General features: G+C 42.6%; 1 protein-coding gene and 1 long non-coding RNA gene across 4 annotated transcripts in view; one reads left to right on the top strand and one right to left on the bottom strand.

Moving 5' to 3' along the window:
- Nucleotides 1–24,541, top strand: part of ATAD2 (ATPase family AAA domain containing 2) — a 98,937-nt gene that overhangs the window by 12,162 nt on the left and 62,234 nt on the right. For all 3 annotated transcript variants that reach the window (XM_034763559.1, XM_034763558.1, XM_034763557.1), the window contains exons 5-11: nt 6,150–6,252; nt 7,321–7,408; nt 13,159–13,272; nt 14,017–14,134; nt 17,160–17,270; nt 18,295–18,403; nt 18,910–19,025. In XM_034763559.1, the coding sequence (XP_034619450.1) occupies nt 6,150–6,252; nt 7,321–7,408; nt 13,159–13,272; nt 14,017–14,134; nt 17,160–17,270; nt 18,295–18,403; nt 18,910–19,025 (759 nt within the window). The remainder of the gene's footprint in view (nt 1–6,149; nt 6,253–7,320; nt 7,409–13,158; nt 13,273–14,016; nt 14,135–17,159; nt 17,271–18,294; nt 18,404–18,909; nt 19,026–24,541) is intronic.
- Nucleotides 16,062–24,541, bottom strand: part of LOC117873793 — a 46,657-nt gene continuing 38,177 nt past the window's right edge. The window contains exons 2-3 of the long non-coding RNA XR_004644814.1: nt 23,377–23,462; nt 16,062–16,117 (exon numbers count right to left, since the gene is read on the bottom strand). This is a non-coding gene — a long non-coding RNA (uncharacterized LOC117873793). The remainder of the gene's footprint in view (nt 16,118–23,376; nt 23,463–24,541) is intronic.

Here is a 24,541-nt window from a genome sequence, read left to right as displayed (position 1 = left end):
CTCTAGGCTTGTCTTATGAGCCAGGGCCCCAGTCCACTTTGCAATCTACAACTGGTTTCGCTATCCTCTTCAGCTCAGAACATGTCAGTTATGAGGAAGCCAGTTGCATGGTACCAAAACACCAAATTCTGGCTTGCATCTGTTCTGATTTAGGAATAAACCATTCCAAGAAAGGAGTTGGTTGATTCTGGGACCCTAGTGTTTCTGTCACTATCTTAGGCATCGAAGAAGCATACATCCAGACAGTAATGGATTGGTGTAGCACAGGGGTCGGCAGCCTTTCAGAAGTGGTGTGCCAAGTCTTCATTTATTCACTCTAATTTAAAGTTTCACGTGCCAGTAATACATTTTAATGTTTTTTAGAAGGTCTCGTTCTGTAAGTCTATAAGGCATGGTCTATACTACGAGTTTAGGTCGACTTTAGCAGCGTTAAATCGAATTAAGCCTGGACACGTTCACATGACAAAGCCCTTTCTTTTGACATAAAGGACCCTTTAAACCGGTTTCTTTACTCCACCTCCGACGAGGGGATTGGCGATAAAATCGGCCTTAGTGGGTTGGAATTGGGGTAGTGTGGACGGAATTCGACGTTATTGGCCTCCGGGAGCTATCCCACAGTGCTTCATTGTGACCGCTCTGGACAGCACTCTCAACTCAGATGCACTGACCAGGTAGACAGGAAAAGCCCCGCGAACGTTTGAATTTCATTTCCTGTTTGCCCAGTATGGAGAGCACAGGTGACCACACAGAGCTCATCAACACAGGTAACCGTGATGGAGTCCCAGGATCGCAAAAGAGCTCCAGCATGGACCGAACGGGAGTTACGGGATCTGCTCGCCATATGGGGAGATGAATCAGTGCTAGCTGAACTCCATAGCAATAAACGAAATGGCAAAATATTAGAAAAGGTCTCCAAGGCCATGAAGGACAGAGGCCATAACAGGGATGCACAGCAGTGCCGCGTGAAAATTAAAGAGCTAAGGCAAGCCTACCACGAAGCCAGAGAGGCAAACGGAAGTTCCGGGGCAGAGCCGCAAACATGCCACTTCTACGCGGAGCTGCATGCCATGCTAGGGGGTGCAGCCCCCACTACCCCAACCGTGTGCTATGACTCAGTCACTGGAGAAACACACAGGGAAGCAGGTTCGGCGTACGAGGAAGATGAGGATGAAGATAATGTAGATAGCTCACAGCAGCAAGGAAGCGGAGAAACCGGTTTTCCCCAACAGCCAGGATATGTTTATCACCCTGGACCTGGAGCCAGTAACCCCCAAACTCACCCAAGGTGTGCTCCCAGACCCTGAGGGCACACAGGGGACCTCTGGTGAGTGTACCTTTGTAAATATTACACATGGTTTAAAAGCAAACATGTTTAATGATTGATTAATTTGCCCTGGCAATCGCGGCCAGTACAGCTACTGGAAAAGTCTGTTAACGTGTATGGGGATGGAGCGGAAATCCTCCAGGGACATCTCCAGAAAACTCTCCTTCCTGTACTCCCAAAGCCTTTGCAAAAGGTTTCTGGGGAGTGCTGCCTTATCCCGTCCGCCATGGTAGGACACTTTACCACGCCAGGCCAGTAGCACGTAGTCTGGAATCATTGCATAACAAAGCATGGCAGCGTATGGTCCCGGTGTTTGCTGGCATGCAGACAACATCCATTCCTTATCGCTCTTTGTTATCCTCAGAGTGATATCATTCACGGTCACCTGGTTGAAATGGGGCGATTTTATTAAGGGGACATTCAGAGGTGCCCGTTCCTGCTCAGCTGAACAGAAATGTTCCCCGCTGTTAGCCACGCGGTGGGGGGGAGGGGTGAAGTGATCATCCCCGATAATTGGGGGGCGGGAGGGAGGAGGGTTAGTCGGGTTTGTGCTGCATGTTAACCCGGAAACCGCAGCCCCTCCTTTTACATTACAAACCCATTTTAAATGGCCAACCCAATGGGTGCTTGGTATGGGAAATGAGGGCGCTACTGTTTGAAACGATTCCCACATGTTAAGAAGGTTTAAAAAAGCCAAAAGACACTGGCTTACCATGGCTGCCTGCAAGCCGAAATCTGTTGCCTGGCACTGCGTGAGTGATCTCTCACACCAAACCGGCAGGCCCTCAATAGAAGAAAAAAAATGCGACCTTGTAACGAAAGCACATTACACAGCACATGTGAACAGCACAATTTAACGTGAAAGAGGGTACCCATTGTTCTCTAAAATGTGTCTTTTTTAATCACCTCTTCCTTCTCCTCCACCAGCTGCAAATGTTTCTCCTTCACAGAGGCTAGTGAAGATTAGAAGGAGAAAACGGCGGACTTGAGATGATATGTTCACGGAGCTCCAAATGTCCTCCCATGCTGAAAGAGCACAGCAGAATGCGTGGAGGCAGTCAATGTCAGACTACAGAAAAGCACAGTATGAACGAGAGGAGAGGTGGCAGGCTGAATCGCGGGATGAACAGAGCAAGTGGCGGGCTGAAGATGATAGGTGGCGTCAGCTTGCAGACAGAAGGCAAGAGTCGATGCTCCAGCTGCTGGAGCATCAAACTGATATGCTCCAGCATATGGTTGAGCTGCAGGAAAGGCAGCAGGAGCAGAGACTGCCGCTACAGCCCTTGTGTAGCCAACAGCCCTCCTCCCTAAGTTCCATAGCCTCCTCACCCAGAAGCCCAAGAACACGGTGGGGGGGCCTCCGGCCACCCTGTCACTCCACCCCAGATGATTGCCCAAGCATCAGAAGGCTGGCCTTCAATAAGAGTTAAAGTTTTAAAATGCAGTGTGTCCTTTTCCATCCCTCCTCCCCCACCCATCCCGGGCTACCTTGGCAATTATCCCCCTAGTTGTGTGATGAATTAATAAAGAATGCACGAATGTGAAGTAACAATGACTTTATTGCCTCTGCAAGCGGTGCTCGAAAGGGGGTGGGATGGTTGGCTTACAGGGAAGTAGAGTGAATCGGGTTGGGGGGGGTGCGGAGGGTTCATCAAGGAGAAACAAACAGAAGTTTCACACCGTAGCCTGGCCAGTCACAAAACTCGTTTTCAAAGCTTCTCTGATGTGCACTGTGCCCTGCTGTGCTCTTCTAACCGCCCTGGTGTCTGGCTGCGTGTAATCCGCAGCCAGGCGATGTGCCTCAACCTCCCACCGCGCCATAAATGTCTCCCCCTTACTCTAACAGATATTGTGGAGCGCACAGCAAGCAGCAATAACAATGGGGATATTCTTTTCGCTGAAGTCTGAGCGAGTCAGTAAGCTGCGCCAGCGCGCTTTTAAACGTCCAAATGCACATTCCACCACCATTCGGCACTTGCTCAGCCTGTAGTTGAACAGGTCCTGACTCCTGTCCAGGCTGCCTGTGTACAGCTTCATGAGCCATGGCATTAAGGGGTAGGCTGGGTCCCCAAGGATCACGATAGGCATTTCAACATCCCCAACAGTTATTTTCTGGTCTGGGAAGAAAGTCCCTTCCTCCAGCTTTTGAAACAGACCAGAGTGCCTGAAGACACGAGCATCGTGTACCTTTCCCGGCCATCCCACGTTGATGTTGGTGAAACGTCCTTTGTGATCCACCAGGGCTTGCAGCAGCATTGAAAAGTACCCCTTGCGGTTTATGTACTCGGTGGCTTTGTGCTCCAGTGCCAAGATAGGGATAGACGGAACCCCTATCGCCCCACCACAGTTTGGGAATCCCATTGTAGCAAAGCCATCCACTATGGCCTGCACGTTTCCCAGAGTCACTACCCTTGATATCACCAGCTCTTTCATTGCCGTGGCAACTTGGATCACAGCAGCCCCCACAGTAGATTTGCCCACTCCAAATTGATTCCCGACTGACCGGTAGCTGTCTGGCGTTGCAAGCTTCCACAGGGCTAGCGCCACTCGCTTCTCAACTGTGAGGGCTGCTCTCATCCTGGTATTCTGGTGCTTCAGGGCAGGGGAAAGCAAGTCACAAAGTTCCATGGAAGTGCCCTTACGCATGTGAAAGTTTCGCAGCTACTGGGAATCATCCCACACCTGCAGCACGATGCAGTCTCATCAGTCTGTGCTAGTTTCCCGGACCCAGAATCGGCGTTCCACGGCATGAACTTGCCCCAGTAACACCATGATTTGCACATTGCTGGGGCCTGTGCCTTGTGAGAGGTCTATGTCCATGTCAATTTCCTCATTGCTCTCCTCGCCGTGCTGCAATAGCCTCCTCGGCTGGTCCTGGTTTTGCTTTGGCATGTCCTGGCTCTGCATATGCTCCAGGACAATGCACGTGGTGTTCATAGTGCTCATAATTGCTGCAGTGATCTGAGCGGGCTCCATGATCCCAGTGCTATGGCGTCTGGTCTGAAAAATGGCGCGAAACTAGTATCTGATGGACGGAGGGAGGGAGGGGCAAGTGATGACATGGCGTACATCAACAAAGGTGGCTGTGCATCAGTGAGAAACACAAACAACTGTCACACAGAATGGTCCCCCCAAACATTGAACTCAAAACCCTGGGTTTAGCAGGCTGTTGATTTCACGGGGGGGGGAGCAAATGAATACAGAACAAATCTATTTTTTACATCTTAAGCTGGCAGACAACGGTGCAGCATGACAGATAGCCCTCGGCATCTTCTGGGTGCTTGGTAGAAAATAGCATACTACGACTGATAGTCCTATCGAACAGTCTCGACGATGATGGCTGAGCATGTCTGCCCAAGTGCCCATGATTGACAGCCACTGCAGTACGATGACAATGGATATCAGTCGTAATATTCCATCTTCTACCAAAAGGCAATTAGCTGTTGCTGTGTAGCAATGCAGTACCACGTCTGCCGGCACCCAGAGGACATATGGTGACGCTGAGCGGGCTCCATGCTTGGCGTGGTATGTTGTCTACACAGGTAACCCAGGTAAAAAGGCACGAATCGATTGTCTGCCATTGCTCTGATGGAGGGGCAGGTGCCTCACAACATGTACCCAGAACCCCCCGCAACACTGTTTTGCATCATTCAGGCATTGGGATCTCAACCCAGAATTCCAATGGGCGGCGGAGACTGCGGGAACTGTGGGATAGCTACTCACACTGCAACGCTCTGGAAGTCGACGCTAGCCTTGATACTGTGGACGTGGTCCGCCGACTTAATGCACTTAGAGCATTTTATGTGGGCACACACACAATCAGCTGTATACAACCGATTTCTATAAAACCGGCTTCTATAAATTTGACCTAATTTCGTAGTATAGACATACCCTAATATATAACTAAACTATTGTTGTATGTAAAGTAAATAAGGTTTTAAAAATGTTTAAGAAGCTTCATTTAACATTAAATTAAAATGCAGAGTGTCGTTTCCTTCCCCCCCCCCCCCCCAACCAGTGGCCAGGAGCCGAGCACTGTGAGTGCCACTGAAAATCCGCTCGTGTGCTGCCTTCGGCACGTGTGCCATAGGTTGCCTTCCCCTGGTGTAGCAACTTCCTTGGTGTCAAGAGTTCCTTATGTACTAAATAGATCTCATGCCACATGTGTACAAGTTGGGGGGGCTTAAGTGATGGAGTTTCTCTTTTGACTGAGGAAAGAATTGGTTGACTTAGTGACCATGTTAGTGCTGGAGTTTTCTTCCTTTTATAGCCTGTGAATGTTCGGTGCTATAGGATGCCACTTGTGCAGCCCCAGTGGGCATTGCTTTCCTGACGATTCCCAAAGCTCAACAGCAATAGGGTGCATGTCTAGTAATTTAAACTATGGAAAAACAATACTAAGTCTAGAAGTACAGTTAAGGGTGAGTAAACATTTTGTCCTGTTGTCTCCAAGTGACACTGTCAATTGAAAATAATGCTTCTGACTGAAACTTGTGATAGTACTAAGTGAATAATTAGCACTAAAAACTACTATAACTGTAAGACATTAGAAAAATATTTCTCTATAGGGTTTGTTTGTTTGTTGCCCACCCCTTTTCCCCCCCCCCACTTTAGGTGGGTTTTTCACACAGCAATAGAGGAAAGAAACATCTCTTATTAAATAAATAAAAACAATGAAACTTTTTTAAAACTTATTTTTTAAAAACTGATTATGCGTCAGTTTAACAGTGTCAATTTAAGCACATCATATTGAAATTTCATGCTAACTGATGCACATTTTTTCATACTGTCTGAACTCACATATGTGTCACACTTTTTATATCAGCACTGCAGAAGCGGTATTACAAAAAATGGATGACATGAAGAAGATGCGTAGACGCCGAATGATAGACTTGGAAGACCTTGGGGTGTTCAATGATGCCGAGGAAGTAAATATGCACTCATAATGTTTCTTTAGATTCATAAGGAGGCTGTCTTTTAAACAACCAAATGACTTGTTCATTTGTATTTTATTTTTAATATTTTCATATTAGCATTTCATATTGGCTATATTGAGAGGGGTAGAGAATATAATGTTATCACAGTGAGATGTTAGCCATAAGCCAATATTTTTATATTCTAACTTCTGAATAGCTTATTACCAGTTTTGAATGGATATTTTATATTTACTAACAATTGTTTCAATCTTTTAATACTTTAATTCTTATTAAAAACTAAAAGAAAATAAACCTGACTGAAATCTGTAAAAGGATTGCTAGCTGATCAGGCTTCCAATGAATAAGCACAACCAATATGTTTACCGGTTGTAGCTTTGATCCTCAGCTGTCAGTTTCTATCCTATTTTGCTGGTTAAAGCAAACATAGAGGATGGTGCTGGTCTGGAAAGTTTATAGCTTTACGTGTGTGGGGGTGTGTGTGGGGGGGTGTGTGGTTTCAGTTCCTCTTTGCCAGCTACATCTTGATATGTTACCACCTCAAATAGTCTCTTAAAGGTAGATTACATGCAGTTGAGGAACTTGCAGCTTACGTGTGCAGCTCCACACTTTTTTCACTGGTGCTGGAAGAAATTCTTTCAGGGTGCTAATTATCCTCCTTCATAATTTTATTGTCCGTGAACAAAGGTGCTAACTGAGAAGACCGAGGCAAAGCGGATAGTGAACTGACTCTAAATAGATGGGCCTTTTCTAATTCTTGGATTACTTTACCTAATATTGAGCAGAATAAATGTTTATAGTTTTCTGATCGGGTTTAAATTGTTATATAAACTGAAATGGAGTATACTTGATGTAAATATTGAGAGACAATAAACTTGGCCTTCCAATGCCACTTTTAGTTCTTCTGCTAAGTACAACCACACTTTAATTTAGTCTTTTATGCATGTGCAATACCTTGATAAATTTGCTGTATATATGATGTTCTTGCTGCAGGGATTGGAGCATTGCAAATTTGTTATATAACTGTCAATGATTTTTTTTCCCCCCCCGTCCCGTAATTAGGAAAATCTTGATATGTATGCTCGAGGAAAGCAAAAGAGAGAGCAAAGAACTGATGAAGAAACCACTGATAATCAAGATGGCAGTGCAGGTCACTATTTATCTTAATTTTCTTTGTGTTGTATTTAACACTTCTAATATGGTCTGTTGAAGGGTTCTACACTACAGACATTTTTTTCATAAAACATGGCTCTCTGTGTTGTGTGCAATTGCAAGCTTCCATCTTTTCTTGATGTCACAAGTTAATAATAGAGGCAAGAGATGTCCCTTGAACAGAGTAGAAATAATGTTCTAAATAAAGCTTGTCATGCTTTACTTTCACTTAAGGTGAAAGTAGGAAAATGTTAGATACTGCACTGTACAATATACACACAGTTTCAAAACACATTTGAATATCCAGAATCTTTTTCATTCTTAGCCAGTGTTGTTGAAATGAACTGTCAAAACTGCTGATGCTGAGAATATTAGCACTGTTGTAGATGTACTTTTTCTTCACAACACATTGGTAGGAGTTTCTGCCCCATCTGCATAAGGATGTTGCTAAGAGCATTAATCAGAAAAAGGGAACTTGCTGTCCTAAAAGTAAATTCTGCTTGCTAGTTCTAGATTCTTTGTTTACAGTTCTTGGATCGCTCCAGCCCAAGTACCGTAACTACTGGAAGGCCAGTGCTTTATTTCACCTTTTTAATGTAAAATGCTTTTTAGAATGTTATCAATTTGAGATCTTATATGTGTAGACTTTAAACTGCAAATATATCCAAAAACAAAATAATAGGAAATTTCAAATAACTCAAGACCCAGTTTTCTTGCAACTATTGCTATTGAACACTTGAAGTTATACTATATTTACCTACAGTTTGTCTTAGCTGTTTTTCAACAGTACATACTTTTATTTCTCCAATGTGTGCACATTCAGAATTTGATTTAAATATCAGCAGTTCTTCAGTGTGTTTTAATGTAGATTTTTTTCTATTGTATCTTAAGGCATATTTTACTGTGCCTTTATGAATCACCCCACATCTATTCTTGTTACATAACATTTTCAGCACATAATGTTGGGGTGCTAATAAAGGCTTGAAAAAGCAACGTGAAAAGTTATTGGCAAGTAGGAACCTATCTCCAGTGAGCAGAGGGATGTAGACAATCAATTTTTGCAGAATTTAAGCTTTCACTTTATATTTAAAAAAAAATTGCAATAACCATCTGAATGTAAACTGATATTGTGCTACTAGCTTTTGAGAAAACAAAGCAAGTTCTTCATTTAGAATCTCAAACAACCACGAGTGTAGATCTGTCAACTCTTGAGTGAACTTTATTCAAATAATTATTTTCATGGCCTTATCAAACCTTTCTGTCCATGCTGGTTTTGAGGTAGGGGGCAATCTTTTCCTGCATATTTGTATATCCTGTATATTTGGCTCTAGGGTTCTGATCTGGTGTAAGGCTCTAGGCACTACTACAGTATACATAGTAGAGGTTAATCGTGTTCAGGTCTTCATTGTGCTTCCTCTTTTTCCCTTATTCTTTTCACAGTAGTAGAAGAAATTATCAGATTCTAGTCCCAGATCAGCTATTTAACAAATTCCTGGTGAATGTGGGTAACATTACAAATATTTTTTTTACTGTACCTGTAAACTCTAAATAATTTGTCATATGATTTAGGATTTCTTCCTACTATTTCCATTATTAGCAGGCAGTACTTCTATGAAAAATGTTAATGTTTTCAAAGGGAGGATAAGGTAAAACTCTTATCAATTATAGTGAGCAAGTTGGTTGTATAGATAATATGAATTACTCTGTAGGGCATCCAGCTAGTACTATATATTTTGGTTTATCTCTATCAGTCCAGCTCATCTTTAAGATGAGGATATTTTTAAATAAGATACCAGATAACTGTACCTGGGTTTTTCCCTTTTTACTGCCTTTCATCAGATGACCTCAACTACTTTACGAAGGCTAGGTAGATATCCCCATTTTATGTATGGAGCCATAGAGAAGTTAGTAACTGGCCCATTGTTGCTCATAATCTGCAGCGGAACTGGGAATAATTTGCATCTCCTGAATCCCAGTCCTGGGCTTTGTTAGCCACGAGAGCTTTTTCTTTACGGTTGGTCTTGGAATAACAGAAATACCACACCTAAGAAGAGCCCTAGCTTGTCTCTCTCACCAACAGAAGTTGGTTCAATAAAAGATATTATCTCACCCACCTTGTCTCTTAATATCCTGAGACCATCACTGCAAACAGAAAATACAATTATCACCTCTAATGGCATTGACATTTCATCTGAGATAACTAACAATGGGTGAAATCCTGGACTTACTGAAGTCAATGCGTGTTTTGCCGTTGACTTTAATGAGGCCAGGATATTACCCATTGTTTCTATATGAATGTCCCTTTTTACTGATTTCCTAATCCTGGACTATCTCTTGCATAAATTGCTCTTGGAAGTCTGCAGTCTTTCAGGTCCAGTATGTAGTGGAATGTAACACAATTTTAGAAATCTATGCAGAGAGAAGTTTAGTATAATTGATTTTAACTCATAGAAACTAGTCCTGTCAACAGATATTTGTTTTGCTGCCTGTTTTGAATATTCACTGGCAAAAAGCTTCATTAAGTCAGAGATAAGGTTGCCTTGTATCGTCTTGTGCCCGTCTGCAATGTCAAGTTCAGCAAAACTGATTGAAAACCAGGAAATACAGAGTTAAAGTATGCACAAATGCAACCTTAACTCTGTCTCCCTGGAACAGGCAATAATATCCTGGGAATTATATGCATCACCTGCTGTTGTATTCATTGTGTTAAATATAGCTGTATTGAATGGTGGATGGATTAGATTGAGCGGGTTGGCTGAGTTGTGATAAGAGATCTGGGGACCCTGCCTCTCAGAGAGCCTGAACCTTTCTTCCTGACCCAATTGCCTTTTCACATCAGTATGTGATCAAAAGAAAGCGGTGCATATGTATCATGTCTAGACTCACTTCAGCAATGAGATCTGAAGGTTGTCACTAGCAGTGCACAGGGGTTTTCTTCTCATCGGGATTGTCAGCAGCGAAGTAGGATGTGAGTGGTCCATCCGTTTAATGATAATATGTGGGAGTATAGTATTTTCTAAATGGATAACTTACCCTAAATGCTCAAATACTGAGGGGCAATCTTCACTCATTGCTATATTTGCTTTCTACAACCAACTCTCTATAGAACTTTTCATGAGTAGTGTACCCAAATACTTGGATGCTAATAACTAAACTGTATTCTTAAATTTATTCCCTAAATGTGGGTTATTGCTGATTATGCCCTACATGTATCTTATGAGTTTTAAAACAAACTTTATATTTGTGGATAATCTAAGCACTATACCCAGATGTACAGACACTTTTTTCCCCCCAATCTATGCATTATATAATTTTTTAACAGTAGCTTTAATAAAAATATTTAAATGGCATCCTGTACAAAAGGGTGTAACGGTTGTGAAATTTAGCAGATGTGGTGGTGTTTCTATGCAGTAGGCTAAGTGGTTGAGAGTAGGACAGGTATAGGTCACATGTCCTATTACGTGAGTGTTCTGCAATATTTGTAAAGACAGTGTGTAAGTACACCTCTACCCCGATATAACGCTGTCCTCGGGAACCAAAAAATCTTACCGTGTTATAGATGAAACCGCGTTATATCGAACTTGCTTTGATCCGCCTCAGTACGCAGCCCCGCCCCCCTGGAGCACTGCTTTACTGCATTATATCCGAATTCGTGTTTTATCGGGGTAGAGGTGAATGTGTTATGGGCATATTGGGGCATTGCTTAAAAAGGGCAAAGTTAAGGTTGTATTGCCCTGTACCTTTAACTTTGTATTTCCTGCTTTTTCAGAGGTTTGAGTTTTTTGCTGAACTTAACATTCTGGAAGGGCACGAAATACTACAGGCAACCTTAACTATTCATTAACCAAGTTTTTTGTCAGTGAATTTCCTAGGTTCTTTTTTTGTTTAACTGAAAGAAAAGTGTGCTTTGTAGGAGTTAGTGGTCATTTAGGCAGTTGTAGTTCTCACGTATGTTTGCAGTTGAGGTGCTACTGTGGCTAGCAAAGGATAAACAATGGTACGTGATTCCTGAATGGCTCTTCCCACCTCCTGTTCAGTTTGTTATAGTGGAATGGTATAATGGTTGTGCTTTGAAATGTTTGGAGGGTGGAGGTGCTTACAGGTCAGAGAGAGATCACAGACATCTGTTTCTCAACGTCTTGACATTTTTTATTTTTATGTTGGTAACAGTAACTTAAAGAGCATGAGAAGACTGGCATGGCGTTGTTCTTCTCTCCCTTCCCATATCATATAGTCTCCTTGCCAGCCTTTTCAGCTCTGCTCAGCCTTCCCTTTCCATCCTATTAAGCTGTTAGCGCATAAAAAGTCGCTCCTTGTTGTCTGGTGCCCTCTGCTGATACATATGGATCACTGGCAGCAGCTCACTGGAGGCTTGTGTGCTACCTGGTTAGATAAGTCAAGTTGCACACTGTGTGTTAGGCCCCAAGCCCCAACTATGTCCCACCCCACCAGGATCCTCACCCCTGCTGCAGCCAGGCCACTCATTCTGTCCCGTCCTCCCCCCCCAAGCTGGCTGCTTTCTCCCACACTTTGGCCAGCCCCTCTACCCCATGTGGGGATGGCATGTCCTTAACTCTTCATTCACTGCTTTTCAGAAGTTTAATTTGATCTACTTTTAGGAACTCCCTAGATCCCAGCACACACACAGGAGGAAAGGAGAGGGCCTCTGATCCCCTTAGAAAGGCATAGCCCTGAGAGCCTGTGTAGATGGCAGGGAGAGGAGCTCCAACCCACCCATAGGATCAGGTCCCCCTCCCTCCAAGATCCTGACACGCACCTGGGAGGGGAGAATGTGGTGTGTGTTGGCTGGCCACCCACCCCATCTCCCCTCCCAATCTGCCTGAGCCCCAGCCCCTTTTTTCCTCATAATCCCCCAAACCCTACTCCCCAACTTCCCAGAATAATGTGTAATTTTGTGCATTCACATGTGTAATTTTATTTTTCTTTTGAAAATTAGTTTGACTGCCTTCTGAATTATCTGCTGTACTCAGTTTACATTTCCCCAAAATAAAAGCCCTTGACAGGCAGATTTAGTAATATGCCTATAGTTTTCTCAGATTTCTGCAAAGAAGGGGTTTCAAACTTAAGATGCCTCAGTGTAATTCAGATTTCATGGCCACAGCATGTCCCCTTAAGCCATCCAGGTCAAGTGACACTGTCTGGCTGGAAATTCTCTTGGGTAGTCTTTCTGCACATGTCCATGTAATGTATGTTTAGTACATACTAAGCTAGAGAGCTAAACCCTTTCCTTAACATTTTCAGTGTTGCTTCCCCAAAGGGGTAGTTGGTGCCATGCACTATCTGGAATAACAGTCAAATGATTGAGACCATTTGGGCGATGATCAGATCCTTGGTTTGACCACCAGGAATGTGCCAAAAAAGTTGGTAGTGTCTCAACCTTAAGAAATACAGTTTCCCACCAAAAACTGCATCTTGGGAACCCTGTGCTCAAATGACCCCATATTTGCATCACTCACTCTACCCAGCACCCCTATGAGGCACACCAAATTTCAATGCAATCTGAATAAGCATGAGGATTTTAGAGCACTTGAAAGAGTCATCCTTTAACCAGAAAGGGCTTCTGAACCTTAACATTGCAGAATACAGAGGGCATTTCTATTATATCAGTTAGCTAGGTTTATTATGAATGTTAAATATGGTTGGTGGTATTCATGGTATATGTAATCAATGAATTAAGACTCTGTTGTTTTCCATTAAACTAAGGGTAAGTGTAATTTACAATTATAGAGTCATCTGAAGAAGAAGCTGAAGACCAGGAAGATGAGGATGGAGAAGATAATCAAAAGCGCTATGACCTTAGACAGAGGAAAACTGTTGTACGCTACCAAGCCCCATTGGAAAGTAGGTTGTATATATCCTTCTCCCCCCGTTCTGGTAGCCTTGTTTCTTGTCTGTGGTTAGAGGCTACAGAAACACCATCTTTGGCAAAACAAACTTTCATTTTCTTAGCTTTCCATCCTTTCTTCAGAGAGATCTGGCCTCTTTAATCTCCCCTGCATCTTCTCCACTGTTTTGTGCTCAACAGGCTAGTAGCGCACCACTCTGTGTCCCTGAATCCTGTGATACACAGTCTTTCCCAAAAGGATTTAAATACTGTATTATCTGTTCAGTATTGGCTTCCATCATATTAACTTACAAAAGATCTTGTGGTTTAAGATCACTGCATAATTCAACCTATATATTTAGTTAGTTCCTGTTTACAACACGATTACTCTTCATATTTATTTTATAAGCTTCTAATAAATTACAAATGAATTCTACATATGCCTGCTGTTTCCTGATCTTGATCTAAAATCTTCATTAAGAAAGTCACCCTAAATACTCCTGAAGGAACAGTAACAAATAAAAACGACTTGCCAAACTGTTTTCAACTGCTTTTTAAATGTAACAGTGAAAACTGGAAGTTTTTATGACTTTTCTTAAATCTAAACAAATTTGGCATACATTGCTTTTGTCAATGTAATTCCTAGTTATGACTTTCATCTGTCCGATAATATTTCACTTGTTTCCTGCTCTTTGTGTTATGTATTCTGATTTAAAGATCTTCTAGAACTATCCTAAATTAAACTTTTTTGCTTTTAATAGAGCCAAGACACCAAAGAAAGCCCAACCTATTTTATACTGGTCCATCCTCTCCTGTGAGACGAAGATATCCTTTTAGCCCTGCAGGACCACGAAGTCCCTACTGTAAAAGGATTAACAGGTTGGTATATGGGATGTTGATCTCATTTATCCACATTGGTGGCAGTCACATCATGGAATGTTGCTTAAAATGACTTTCAGAATAGTAGTAATTATGGAGGTGCTGGCTATGACTCTGTTAAGGCTGGTTTCCATTTTGCACATAAAGCAAGGATTCAACCTTTCTGTTACATATGAAAGATACGGTCTATCTTGGGTATAGAATTAATTTTCTGAGAATTTATAAGTAAATCTAGCCTTATATTATAATCAAAAAATGAGTTGCTTAAGAAATTTAGCATGTAAATCTTTGTTTTGTTCCAAACAATTTTAATAATGAAATAATGTATACTTTTCAAATTTCCATATAGATAAAATGGATATCTTTTGAATAGGTTATTTGAAGAAATTAGGATGTAACTAAGTTATTTACAGTTGTATCTAATTGTTATGATATAGGCTAAAGGTGAGGTCAGGTAACCCGTTAGTGGGGCCATTGTGATATTAGAAGTAACTTAACCAATACCTAGTCTTCCTCCACAACTAATCTGCATACAACCATATGTTATGGTCCTATGGTGCAAGGGAGACTGAAGAAGTGTCAAGTTGTCATCGGTAGATTACTTAACCGAACTGTCACTGGTCTTTGGAGAATCCTCCTATACTATTTAAGGCTACATACTAGTGTGGGCATTGGTGCTTGTGAGGCTCCACATGGTACTGCTGTCTTGTCTCATTGGGCACTGAAGCAGCGCTGGTGTAGAGAGGTAAAGCAGAAGCAGTGGGAGCCCATAAAACACAGAGTCCTTGGGACTCAGGAACTGAGTCCTCCCAACCCACCTCCCCCTTTCACATGGTGCTGGTCTTGGTAGCAGCCCTCTGAACCAGTAAGTCCAGTTGCAGGTTAAGTGCCAGATTCCCCAGTACAGTTTGGCTGATTTGTGCTGCTCTGGTGTACATATGAGTCTGGCTTTAAAATAATTATTTAAGGTTGATACTATATATCTTAGTAGCACTCTCTTTGGATTTTTTTTGTTGAATGTATAAAATTTTAGAAGATTTAAAAAAAAAACAAAAGAACTAAATAAAAAAAAATAACTGATAAGATGTGAGTTACTGATATGTACCCTTATCCTCAACATAAGGGTAAAGAACGTAACAGGAATGTTGTAATTTATCCCAAAAACAAACCCAGGAAATTTAGAGTTAGTGTACATTGAAAAGAAATCCAAATGTGTTTAAAATATGGAAATACAGTTGTGGCACTCAAAAAAACTTGAACTCGACCTTGTCATGACACCATGCAGTAAAGAATTTATTTGGGAGCCACAAATATGTGCTTTCATACTTTAATACATTTTAATTTCTTTTCAGTGTAACCTCCTAATCTCCTGGGTCTGCAGTGTTTGTTTTAGGAATAGTTACAACATCCATGTAATGCTTTTTACTAGGGCTGTCAAACTGGGGGGGTGAGGGGAGGAGGAAGGAGAGAGCAGCCTCAGTTGGGGGAGGTACGGAGCTTGGGGAGGGGAGGGGGACATCAGCCTCAGCCAGGGAAGGCGCCGAGCTCGGGGGGTGATTGAGCCCCAGCTGTGGCGGGGGTGAGAGATCAGTCTCAGCTTTGGGCAGCACAGGACTGGGGGGGAAGGTTCAGGCCCCAACTGCGAGCAGCACAAGGCTGGGAGTGGGAGACCCCACTGTGGGCAGTGCGGAGCTGCAGGCAGCACGGGGCTCAGCCCCAAATACATGTGGCACAGGGTGTGGTGGGGGGTCAGCCCCGAGAGGCATGGGGAGGGCAGTTCGGGCGAACCCTGGTGTGGGTGGGGGGCAGTTCTGGCAAGCCCCTGGCTGTACTATTCTTACTGTACTTTAAAAACACCGGGATGGGAACTGCTTTACTTTCTCTAGCCTCTTCTCTTCCTGCCCTCTGGTAGCGGCTTGCATTACTGTACCTGACCAGACAGGTTCTCCGGAGCCGCTCATGCTGCCCTCCTGCCCAGAGCATCTGCAATTAACGCATGTTAAAAAAATTAACGTGTTAATTGTGCTGTGCGTTAACGTACGCGTTAGTGGCAGTTAATCGACAGCCCTACTTTTTACCCTTTAGTTACTGATCTGTACTTGCAATCTTAACTTGCATCGTAAAATAATGGAGGAGATTTTATTTCCTGAGAATTTTATATTTAATACTTTTTGAGTATAAAAACTTAGTCCAGGATCTTCAAAAGTAACTAGTGGTTTTTGGATGTCTTAATTTTTTATCCCCAACTTGAAAATCTTAAAGGGCCCTGAGTTTCTGAGAATGTATGCTCAGAACTTTCTGAAAAACAGGATACTTTAAGGCAGTGGTGGGCAACCTAGGGCCCACATTCGACCCATCAGGGTAAGCTGATTGCGGGCCGCAAGACATTTTGCTGATGTTGACTGTGTGCAGGCATGGCCTCCCCGGCAGCTCCCAGTGGCTGCGGTTCGCAATTCCCGGCCAATAGGAGCTGCAGGAAGTGGTGGGCTGCAGGGACATGCTGGCTGCCGCTTCCTGCAGCTCCCATTGGCCGGGAACAGCGAATCACGGCCACTGGGAGCTGTGGAGGGGCCATGCCTGCAGACAGTCAACGTCAGCAAAATGTCTCGCGGCCCACTATCAGATTACTCTGATGGGCCGCATACAGGTCACAGGTTGCCCACCACTGCTTTAAGGTGTCAGTTTGAGTAACCAAAATCAGTAGTTGAATTTGAAATCTTGGCCTTAGAGTTTTGTTTGTTTTAAGTAAATATTTTACCTTTTTTGGTATAAAAACAGTTTTGCTGTAGTGAGGATTCCTATTCTTCCCCCCCCCCCCCCAATCCCCCCGGGAAGGATATAACAAGTAGGGAAGCAATCCTACATTTACAGGGAATGGATTAGATAACCTAATGGGTCTTTACCCTCTGTAAATTCAGAGGTGGAATTTGGAATGAACAGTTAATAACTTGACCTTTAGCTTTTCAGAGTGAGCACATACTTAAGCTCGTTACTGTTTTTCTTTAAACATTTTATCATAATACAGACGAAAGCATGCAATCCATAACAGTGATTCCACATCTTCCTCCTCTTCGTCTGATGATGAGCAACGCTTTGAAAGGCGTAGGAAATGCAGTCGTAACAGAGCATTAAGCCGGTAAGAATAATTACGTAGCTTCTCTCCTTCCCCCTTTTGGGAGAAATGGCATCTGCACATATGTAAAATGTTGGTCTCTTAATTCTTATACTTCAGATTCTCTACATTGTGACAACTTGTAGTCAAATCTATTGGTATATTTGACATTCATCAATTCCAAAAGTCAAAAATTAATCAGAAACTGGATTTGTTTTTAAAGAACCTCTTGCATAGCATGTACTGAATTTATTTTGTAGTATATACGGTTCTGCTGCTGCACTGTTTACAAGGGTGTTTTTAGCATGGGAGAAACAGTGATACTGTACTGTAAAATGCAAAAGTAAACATAAAAAAAAATCAATACAATGATTTTGTTTAATTATTTAAATACTGTTTCTAACTATCGTAGGTACAGATTTTTCAGGCAGATCTTAGGTGTGATGTCCAAGTAGAATGGTGTTACTTTAATGAAAATCGTGTATTGTTGTGTGCATTAGATTCTTCAGTATGCCACAGAGCTAGCATGTAACATACATTTGGGGGGATTTGCTACAGAATTTAGGTCCATTGTTGCACAACAAACTTGGGATGGTGCAGCAACTGCAGGCCTGATCCAAAGGTCATGTGGATCCACAGAAAACATTGAAACAACAAACCTATCATGTTGCTGTTCCAATTCTGAGTATAGAAATAGTCAATCTGTGAAAGAATGATTTTCATCATTAAAACTAAGCTAAATTCACAATGTCCAAAAGTGAACAAAGAGAGAAGGTTAGTTAATCCAGATACCACCGAACTTCGTTGGGGTGGGATTTTCAAAAGTGCCCAAGTATGTAGAAGGACAAATCTATAGGCACCCCAGGGAAGTTGGTGGTATTTAGGATAACTGACCCTCTTCCTTTGTTCATATTTGGACATTGGAACTTAATTCAGTTGAGGGATTTGGTAGTGCAGGAGTGCTTATCATAAGCTTGTATAATTTGCCAAGAAAAATCTGGTTATTTTATTTTAGTCTGTCTTCCTGTTTCCTTGACTTTCAAATCAGGTGTCTTCCACTAAACTTTCGGAAAGACGAATTAAAAGGAGTTCACAAGGATCGGATGAAAATTGGAGCAAGCCTGGCCGATGTTGATCCAATGCAAATAGATTTTTCAGTAAGTACTTTGTCTCAAATACTGTCAGTTACCCACTGATTGAAAGCATGTTAACTTAGTACAGTTTTTCTGTAACTATCTGTTTACCGCTGCCTTTGCACATAAGCCTCTCCTCAGTATGTTCCAAAATTGCCATGATTGCCAAGTACATTTTCTTTTGTAGTTGCATATGAAGTCTATTATTGTAGTGGTTCTCAAACTTTTGTGCTGGTGACCCCTTTCACATAGCAAGCCTCTGAGTGCGGACTCCCCTCCCCTAAATTAAAAACACTTTGTATATAGTTAACACCATTATAAATGCTGGAAGCAAAGCAGGGTTTGGGGTGAAGGCTGACACCTCGCGACCCCCCCCATGTAATAACCTTGCGACCCCTGAGGGGTCCCGACCCCCAGTTTGAGAACCCCTTTATTATTGGATGCTTAATAGTCGTCCTGTTGACCCTGCCTGATTTTGAAGCATGTATGAAATATGTGATTTGTTTTGTTTTTAACTCTCCCTGAATTAGGTACGATTTGATAGTGTGGGTGGACTATCTAGCCATATTTCAGCTTTAAAAGAGATGGTGGTTTTTCCATTGCTTTATCCAGAAGTATTTGAGAGATTCAGAATTCAGCCTCCAAGGTAATATGACATGTATTGCAACTTGAAAACTCATGCTCTCGTTTATAGAATAATATTGCATTTTAAGTATCTTTTTCATGTCCTAAAGCATTTATGTGCAAACTTTATCGAAGTAACATTAAAAGACAAAGACTTTAAACAGACAAAACCCAGAACGTACAGAGTTTCAAGATTCATATAGACAGGTTTCAGAGTAACAGCCGTGTTAGTCTGTATCCGCAAAAAGAAGTCTCTAAGGTGCCACAAGTACTCCTGTTCTTCTTTTTGAAGATTCATATAGTGCCTAGACAAAACCAGAGACATAGTGTCTGGTCTTTAAGGTAAAGGTATACTCTGCAAAGTGACTCAGTAAAAGTGCCATTTTTACTGTCTATATTTGAGTTTTCTATTTCATATACAATTTGGTTTAGTTTACAAGTGAAGAGGAATTTTCTAGCTACCAGCTCTGTAAACTTTTCTGACATCTGAAAGTCAGTGCTGAAGAAACTGCTATCGGAATACTAGCAATATTGTTTTGTTATCCATGGAACAAAATAAAAATGTTAGCTTCCCCTCTGAGAGCAGTATGCATTGCTAGCTGGTATGCCGTAAAAGGTGACTACTTTAGACAGTTAGATAGTAGTAAGTGTTCCGTAATTCTGAAATATTGGAATATGACTTCAGACAAATACAGTGAGCAGATATAATTAAGAAGGAGACACTTTTATATAGTCTTACTACCAAAAAAAAGACCCCTGCTGAATGAAATGCATGAACACCTACCACAATATAACTTAATCTACAGCATCACAAATAATTTTTAAAAACCTCAAATGTGTGTTGGGTTGGGGGTTTTTTTGTTTGTTTGTTTGTTCTTGAATGTCTTTTTTTTTTTTTTTTTAATAATGACTTAACATGACTTAACTGCCAATTCTAAAACTTCTAAAAGTATCTGGAAATCTGTTAGTAGTTTTTTTTTGGTCACCTTCAGAAATCTTCCTCATATCATTGTCAGCAGATTCTGGAATCAGAACCTGGAAATTTTAAGTCTTTTAGGGGAGGAAGAATTAAACATTTTATTACTAAGTTGTAATTCTTTGAAAACAACGGCCTCAAATTGAATCAGTCTGGATCTGATTTATGGGGTTGGACTGAATGTTGGGCATAGCCTGCTCATGGTCAAGTCACTTATTCTAGGCTAATAATACTTCCTCTACCTTCGCCCCCATGTATCTGATAAGGTTGTAATCTCTTCGGAGCAAGAACTGTCTGCTGTGTGTATGAACAGTGGCTTACACAAGGGGGCCCTAATCTCAGGTGGGGTCTCTATTAGCTACTCTAATCCAAATAATATCATTTGTATTGATGGGCCATTGGGACCGCAGCCACTGGGAGCTGCGGAGGGCCGTGCCTGCGGACGGTCAACGTCTGCAAAATGTCTCGCGGCCCACAATCAGATCAACCTGCAGCCCGCATGCGGCCCATCAGGGTACTAAACAAATGGCTGTTAGACTCTTTCTCAAGAAACCATGTCTATATGTAATCTCTTCAGTTTCTGACCTGTCTTAAGACTTCCATTTTTTGATAGTGGAAAATGTCAAATTGGAAATAAGATGCAACCTAACAGTGAGCATAATCAACCATTGGCACAGCTTACCAAGAGAAGTGAGTTAATTCGTCATCAGTTGGAGTCTTTAAATGAAGATTTGAATGCCTTTATAAAAGATATGATCTAGTTCAATCACAAGTTATTGAACTCAATAATGTTTACTCACATTAGGAAAGAATAATTCTTGGAGTGTATCCTATGGGTACTCCACCGTACGATGTGCACATGCCCATGCACTCTCAATCAGAGTTTGCAGAGTAGTGTCTGTGGCCTGCTCTTGTGCAGTGCGCTCTGAACAAGGACATATAGGGAGGTGCTAGCCCACTGCCACTCAGTTCCTCCTCAGTTGCATGCAGGTCGAGGTAGAAAGGTCAGCTGTCTGCTCTATTCAGCTTCCTGCTTTCACTGTGTGAATTCTCTTTTGTTTGTTTTAGTAGTTTTTTTTTTCATTATTTATTTTCATTCAGTACCTATTTATTTTATATAACACTGTTGTGTTGGTAGAAGAGGGATTTTTTTATTTGTATCAGAGCACTATTTGTTATGCTTCAGGATTTCAGACCCGTGAGACTTGCCACGGGTCTTTTCCACTCTGTAGTGGACACTCCAGCTGCCTGCAGTGTTTGTGGGACTCCCACAACCCTTCTAAATGCAAGGTCTGTCAGGGTTTCAAATACAGGTCCAAGAAGGACGGAGACTAGACTTAAGCTCTTATTAGTGGATCATGCCATAGCTCCAGAAAGGTCCACTTCCCCCCTGTACATTAGCCTCTACAGCTCAGGCTGCCTCAGTGCCAGTGGCTGCCTCATCTGCAACAAACAAAACTCTAAAGAAGAAATATACAACTTTTCTTCATTTCCTTGTTTGGAGAGGTATATCACCCTGAAAGACCCACTGTTGGGAGACCTTTTGTCCCTCTGATGGTAGGAGTTGGTACCACTGCATCAGTACAGGAAAGCAACCTCATTCAGAGATGCCTACCATCAGAACAACTACTGCTGCTGTTAGCACCATCTAATATCTTGCAGCACTGAGAGAGACAGGGCTACCATCTGTGCCCTAGTACCAGAATCTCACCATACCTCTGAAAGGGGAGATGACACCACAATCACTCTGGTACTGCAACAGCCTCTATCTTACCAGATGGTACTGGCCCAGACTTTGTGTGAAGGCTGTCAAAACTCTCTACCTTGTTCCAGGTTCCGTTCTGCATAGGATCTCATTATCTCTGATAAACGTGAGTCACCAGTACTGGAAAGATCCAACAGTGCCACCTCCCCAGTACCACTATGAAAGCAGCAAGTTGAGACTTGCTTAAGTCTCCAGCCTTTGATACCTGTCAGAACACCCACACACTTTTAGTTTACCTATCCACCCCGCCCCAAGCATTTCCTATGCTTCATAATAGGGACAGATCACTATAGAAATCAAATTCTCCCCTTTGGACTCTCCATGTCCCAAGGGTGTTTAGAGATTCTCTCAGTGGTAGTGGACCGCTCCATCAGGGGAAATATCAGTGTTTCCATATTTGAATGACTGGCTTCACTGGGTGTGGTCACCACAAGAAGTTCAGTCGATAGCATCCAGAGCATTAATGCTATTCCAATTTCTGGGCCTCTATCAACCTCAAAAAATCTATATAAACTCCAGTACACAGAATATACTTCATAGGAGCTACTCTTGACTCCACAACAGCAGGAGCCAGCCTACCCAAGAAAAGATTCTCCACCTTATCCACACTAAATCTCAACATTAGAGTGCAGTCCACTAACAACAATGAGGATTTGTCTACAGACCTTGGGCCACATGTTGCCCATCACACAAGGATGCACTTCAAATGCCTCCAGATATGGCTAAGAACAATATATATTCTAAATAAACACAGCGTCTCCAAATGTGTGTCAGTATCTCAGAAGGTAGTAGACTCTCTTACATGGTGAAGAACCTATGGAGGGTCTGCATTAGAACCCCATTATTTCATCCAGCACTGTTGAAGACCCTCACAACAGATGTCTCTGTTAGGGTGGGGAACTCGCCTACAGAGAGCGACAGCACAAGGCAAATGGTTGACACAGGAATCGATGCTCCATGTCAGTATTCTGGAATAGAGACCAGTATGATATGCATGCCAACACTTCCTTTAAGCCATGCAAGGAGCAAGACCCCAGTCCTTATGTTACAGAGGTGCTAAGGCTCTGGAACTGGTGCATTTCCCATCAGAAATATCATCTGTCTGTCTACCAGGCCTCCAGAATACAATTGCAAACTCCCTGAGTAGACACTTCTGGCAAGGTCATGAATGGGGGATCAGAGACTGGCATCTGCCAGATGTGGGGTATAGTAGGAGTGAAATGTCACTCATTCTGCTCCAAGGGAGGTCATTGTTGCAACTCTCTCAGGCATGGCCTGGTAACACCATGTCCCTATATCCTTCTTTATGCTTGCCCACCTGTACTGTTGATCCTCAAGACCCTTCTCAAGATAGCTCTCATTCCTTCATGGCATATCTTTCTATCACGTGGTTGGCCAAGACAGGTATGGTAGTCAAACCTCCTGAATTTCATGGAGGCATAACCCCTCAGACATCTTATCAACAAGGACCTCCTGATACAGAACTCGGGAACCCTCACCCATCCCAACCCCTCCTCTCTGAATATGAGGGTATGGCCCCTCAGTGGTTCTCAAGCATGGAATTAACCTGTTTTGGATTGAGTTCAGTCAGTTCTTTTATCCAGCAGGAATCCCGGTACTTGCAAAACCTACCTCCAGAGGTGGAAACGCTTCCAATCCTGGTGCTCCCTCCATCGTCTCGAGCTTCATGAGTCCTGCTTTCTAAGATCCTGGACTGCCTATTAGAATTAAAAACACAGGGTTTCTCAATGAACTCTCAGGATACATGTGACCGCCCTCACAGCCTTCCACTCACCCATCCAAGGCTTCTCAGTTTTTGCCCACCCTACAACAGCCAGATTTCTCAAGGGCCTATGCAACTTGTTTCCTCCTGTCCGAGTCCAGTGGGACCTCAACCTCATTCTAAATACCCTAAGGAAACCCCCATTCAAAGCAATGGTGACCTGCAACCCTCTTCCACCATGTCCTCAAAACTTAATTCCTGACTGCTATCACCTCAGTGAGACAGATGGGGGAGCTAGGGGCACTCCTGACAGACCCACCATATACCACTTTCTACAAAGACAATTATGCTATGTCCTCTTTCTTTCTTTCTTTTTCTTTCTTTCTTTCAAAGTCTCCTTGAAACCTGACATTAACCAGGAGAGTTTTCTACCCAAAACTTCATGCACCCAGAGAAGAATAAAAGTTTTTGTGCACTGAATGTCAGAAATGCCCTTGCCTTCTATCTATACAGGACTAAACCATTCCGGGCATCTCTCAGGCTATTTGTATCAAGTGCAGATAGGATGAAGGGCCAACAGATTTCAATGCAAAGAGTGTCTAGGTGGGTTTCATATTGCATCTTGACTTGTTATGAAAATGCTGGGGAGCAGTCTTCTCACAGAGTAACAGCACGTTCCACCAGAGCTCTAGTCCACATCTATAACTCAACTGAAGGACGTGGCCACAGCAGAAATCTGCAGTTCTGGTAATTGGTCTTCTATGCATATATTTGCTAAACATTACACTATTGTACCTGCTTCCAGAGATGATGCTGCCTTTAGCGATGCAGTCTTTCAAACTGTCCTGGACTTACACCATCAGCACACACCTTCTCATTAAGTTACTCCTTGGGAGTCTACTGTGGTGGAGCACCCATAGGGACGTATACAAGAAATAGTAGAGATTACTTAGCTTACAGTAACTTGAGTTTTTAAAGATGTTTTGTCCCTATGTTGCTCCACTTGCCATCCTCCTTTCCTTGTGTTACGGAGTTCTGGCTTCATGGTCGAGAAGGAACTGAGTGGCAGCAAGC

The sequence above is a fragment of the Trachemys scripta genome, chromosome 2 (assembly GCF_013100865.1).
Source record: "Trachemys scripta elegans isolate TJP31775 chromosome 2, CAS_Tse_1.0, whole genome shotgun sequence".
Lineage (NCBI taxonomy): Eukaryota > Metazoa > Chordata > Testudines > Emydidae > Trachemys > Trachemys scripta.
This window is presented reverse-complemented; position numbering and strand designations above follow the sequence as displayed.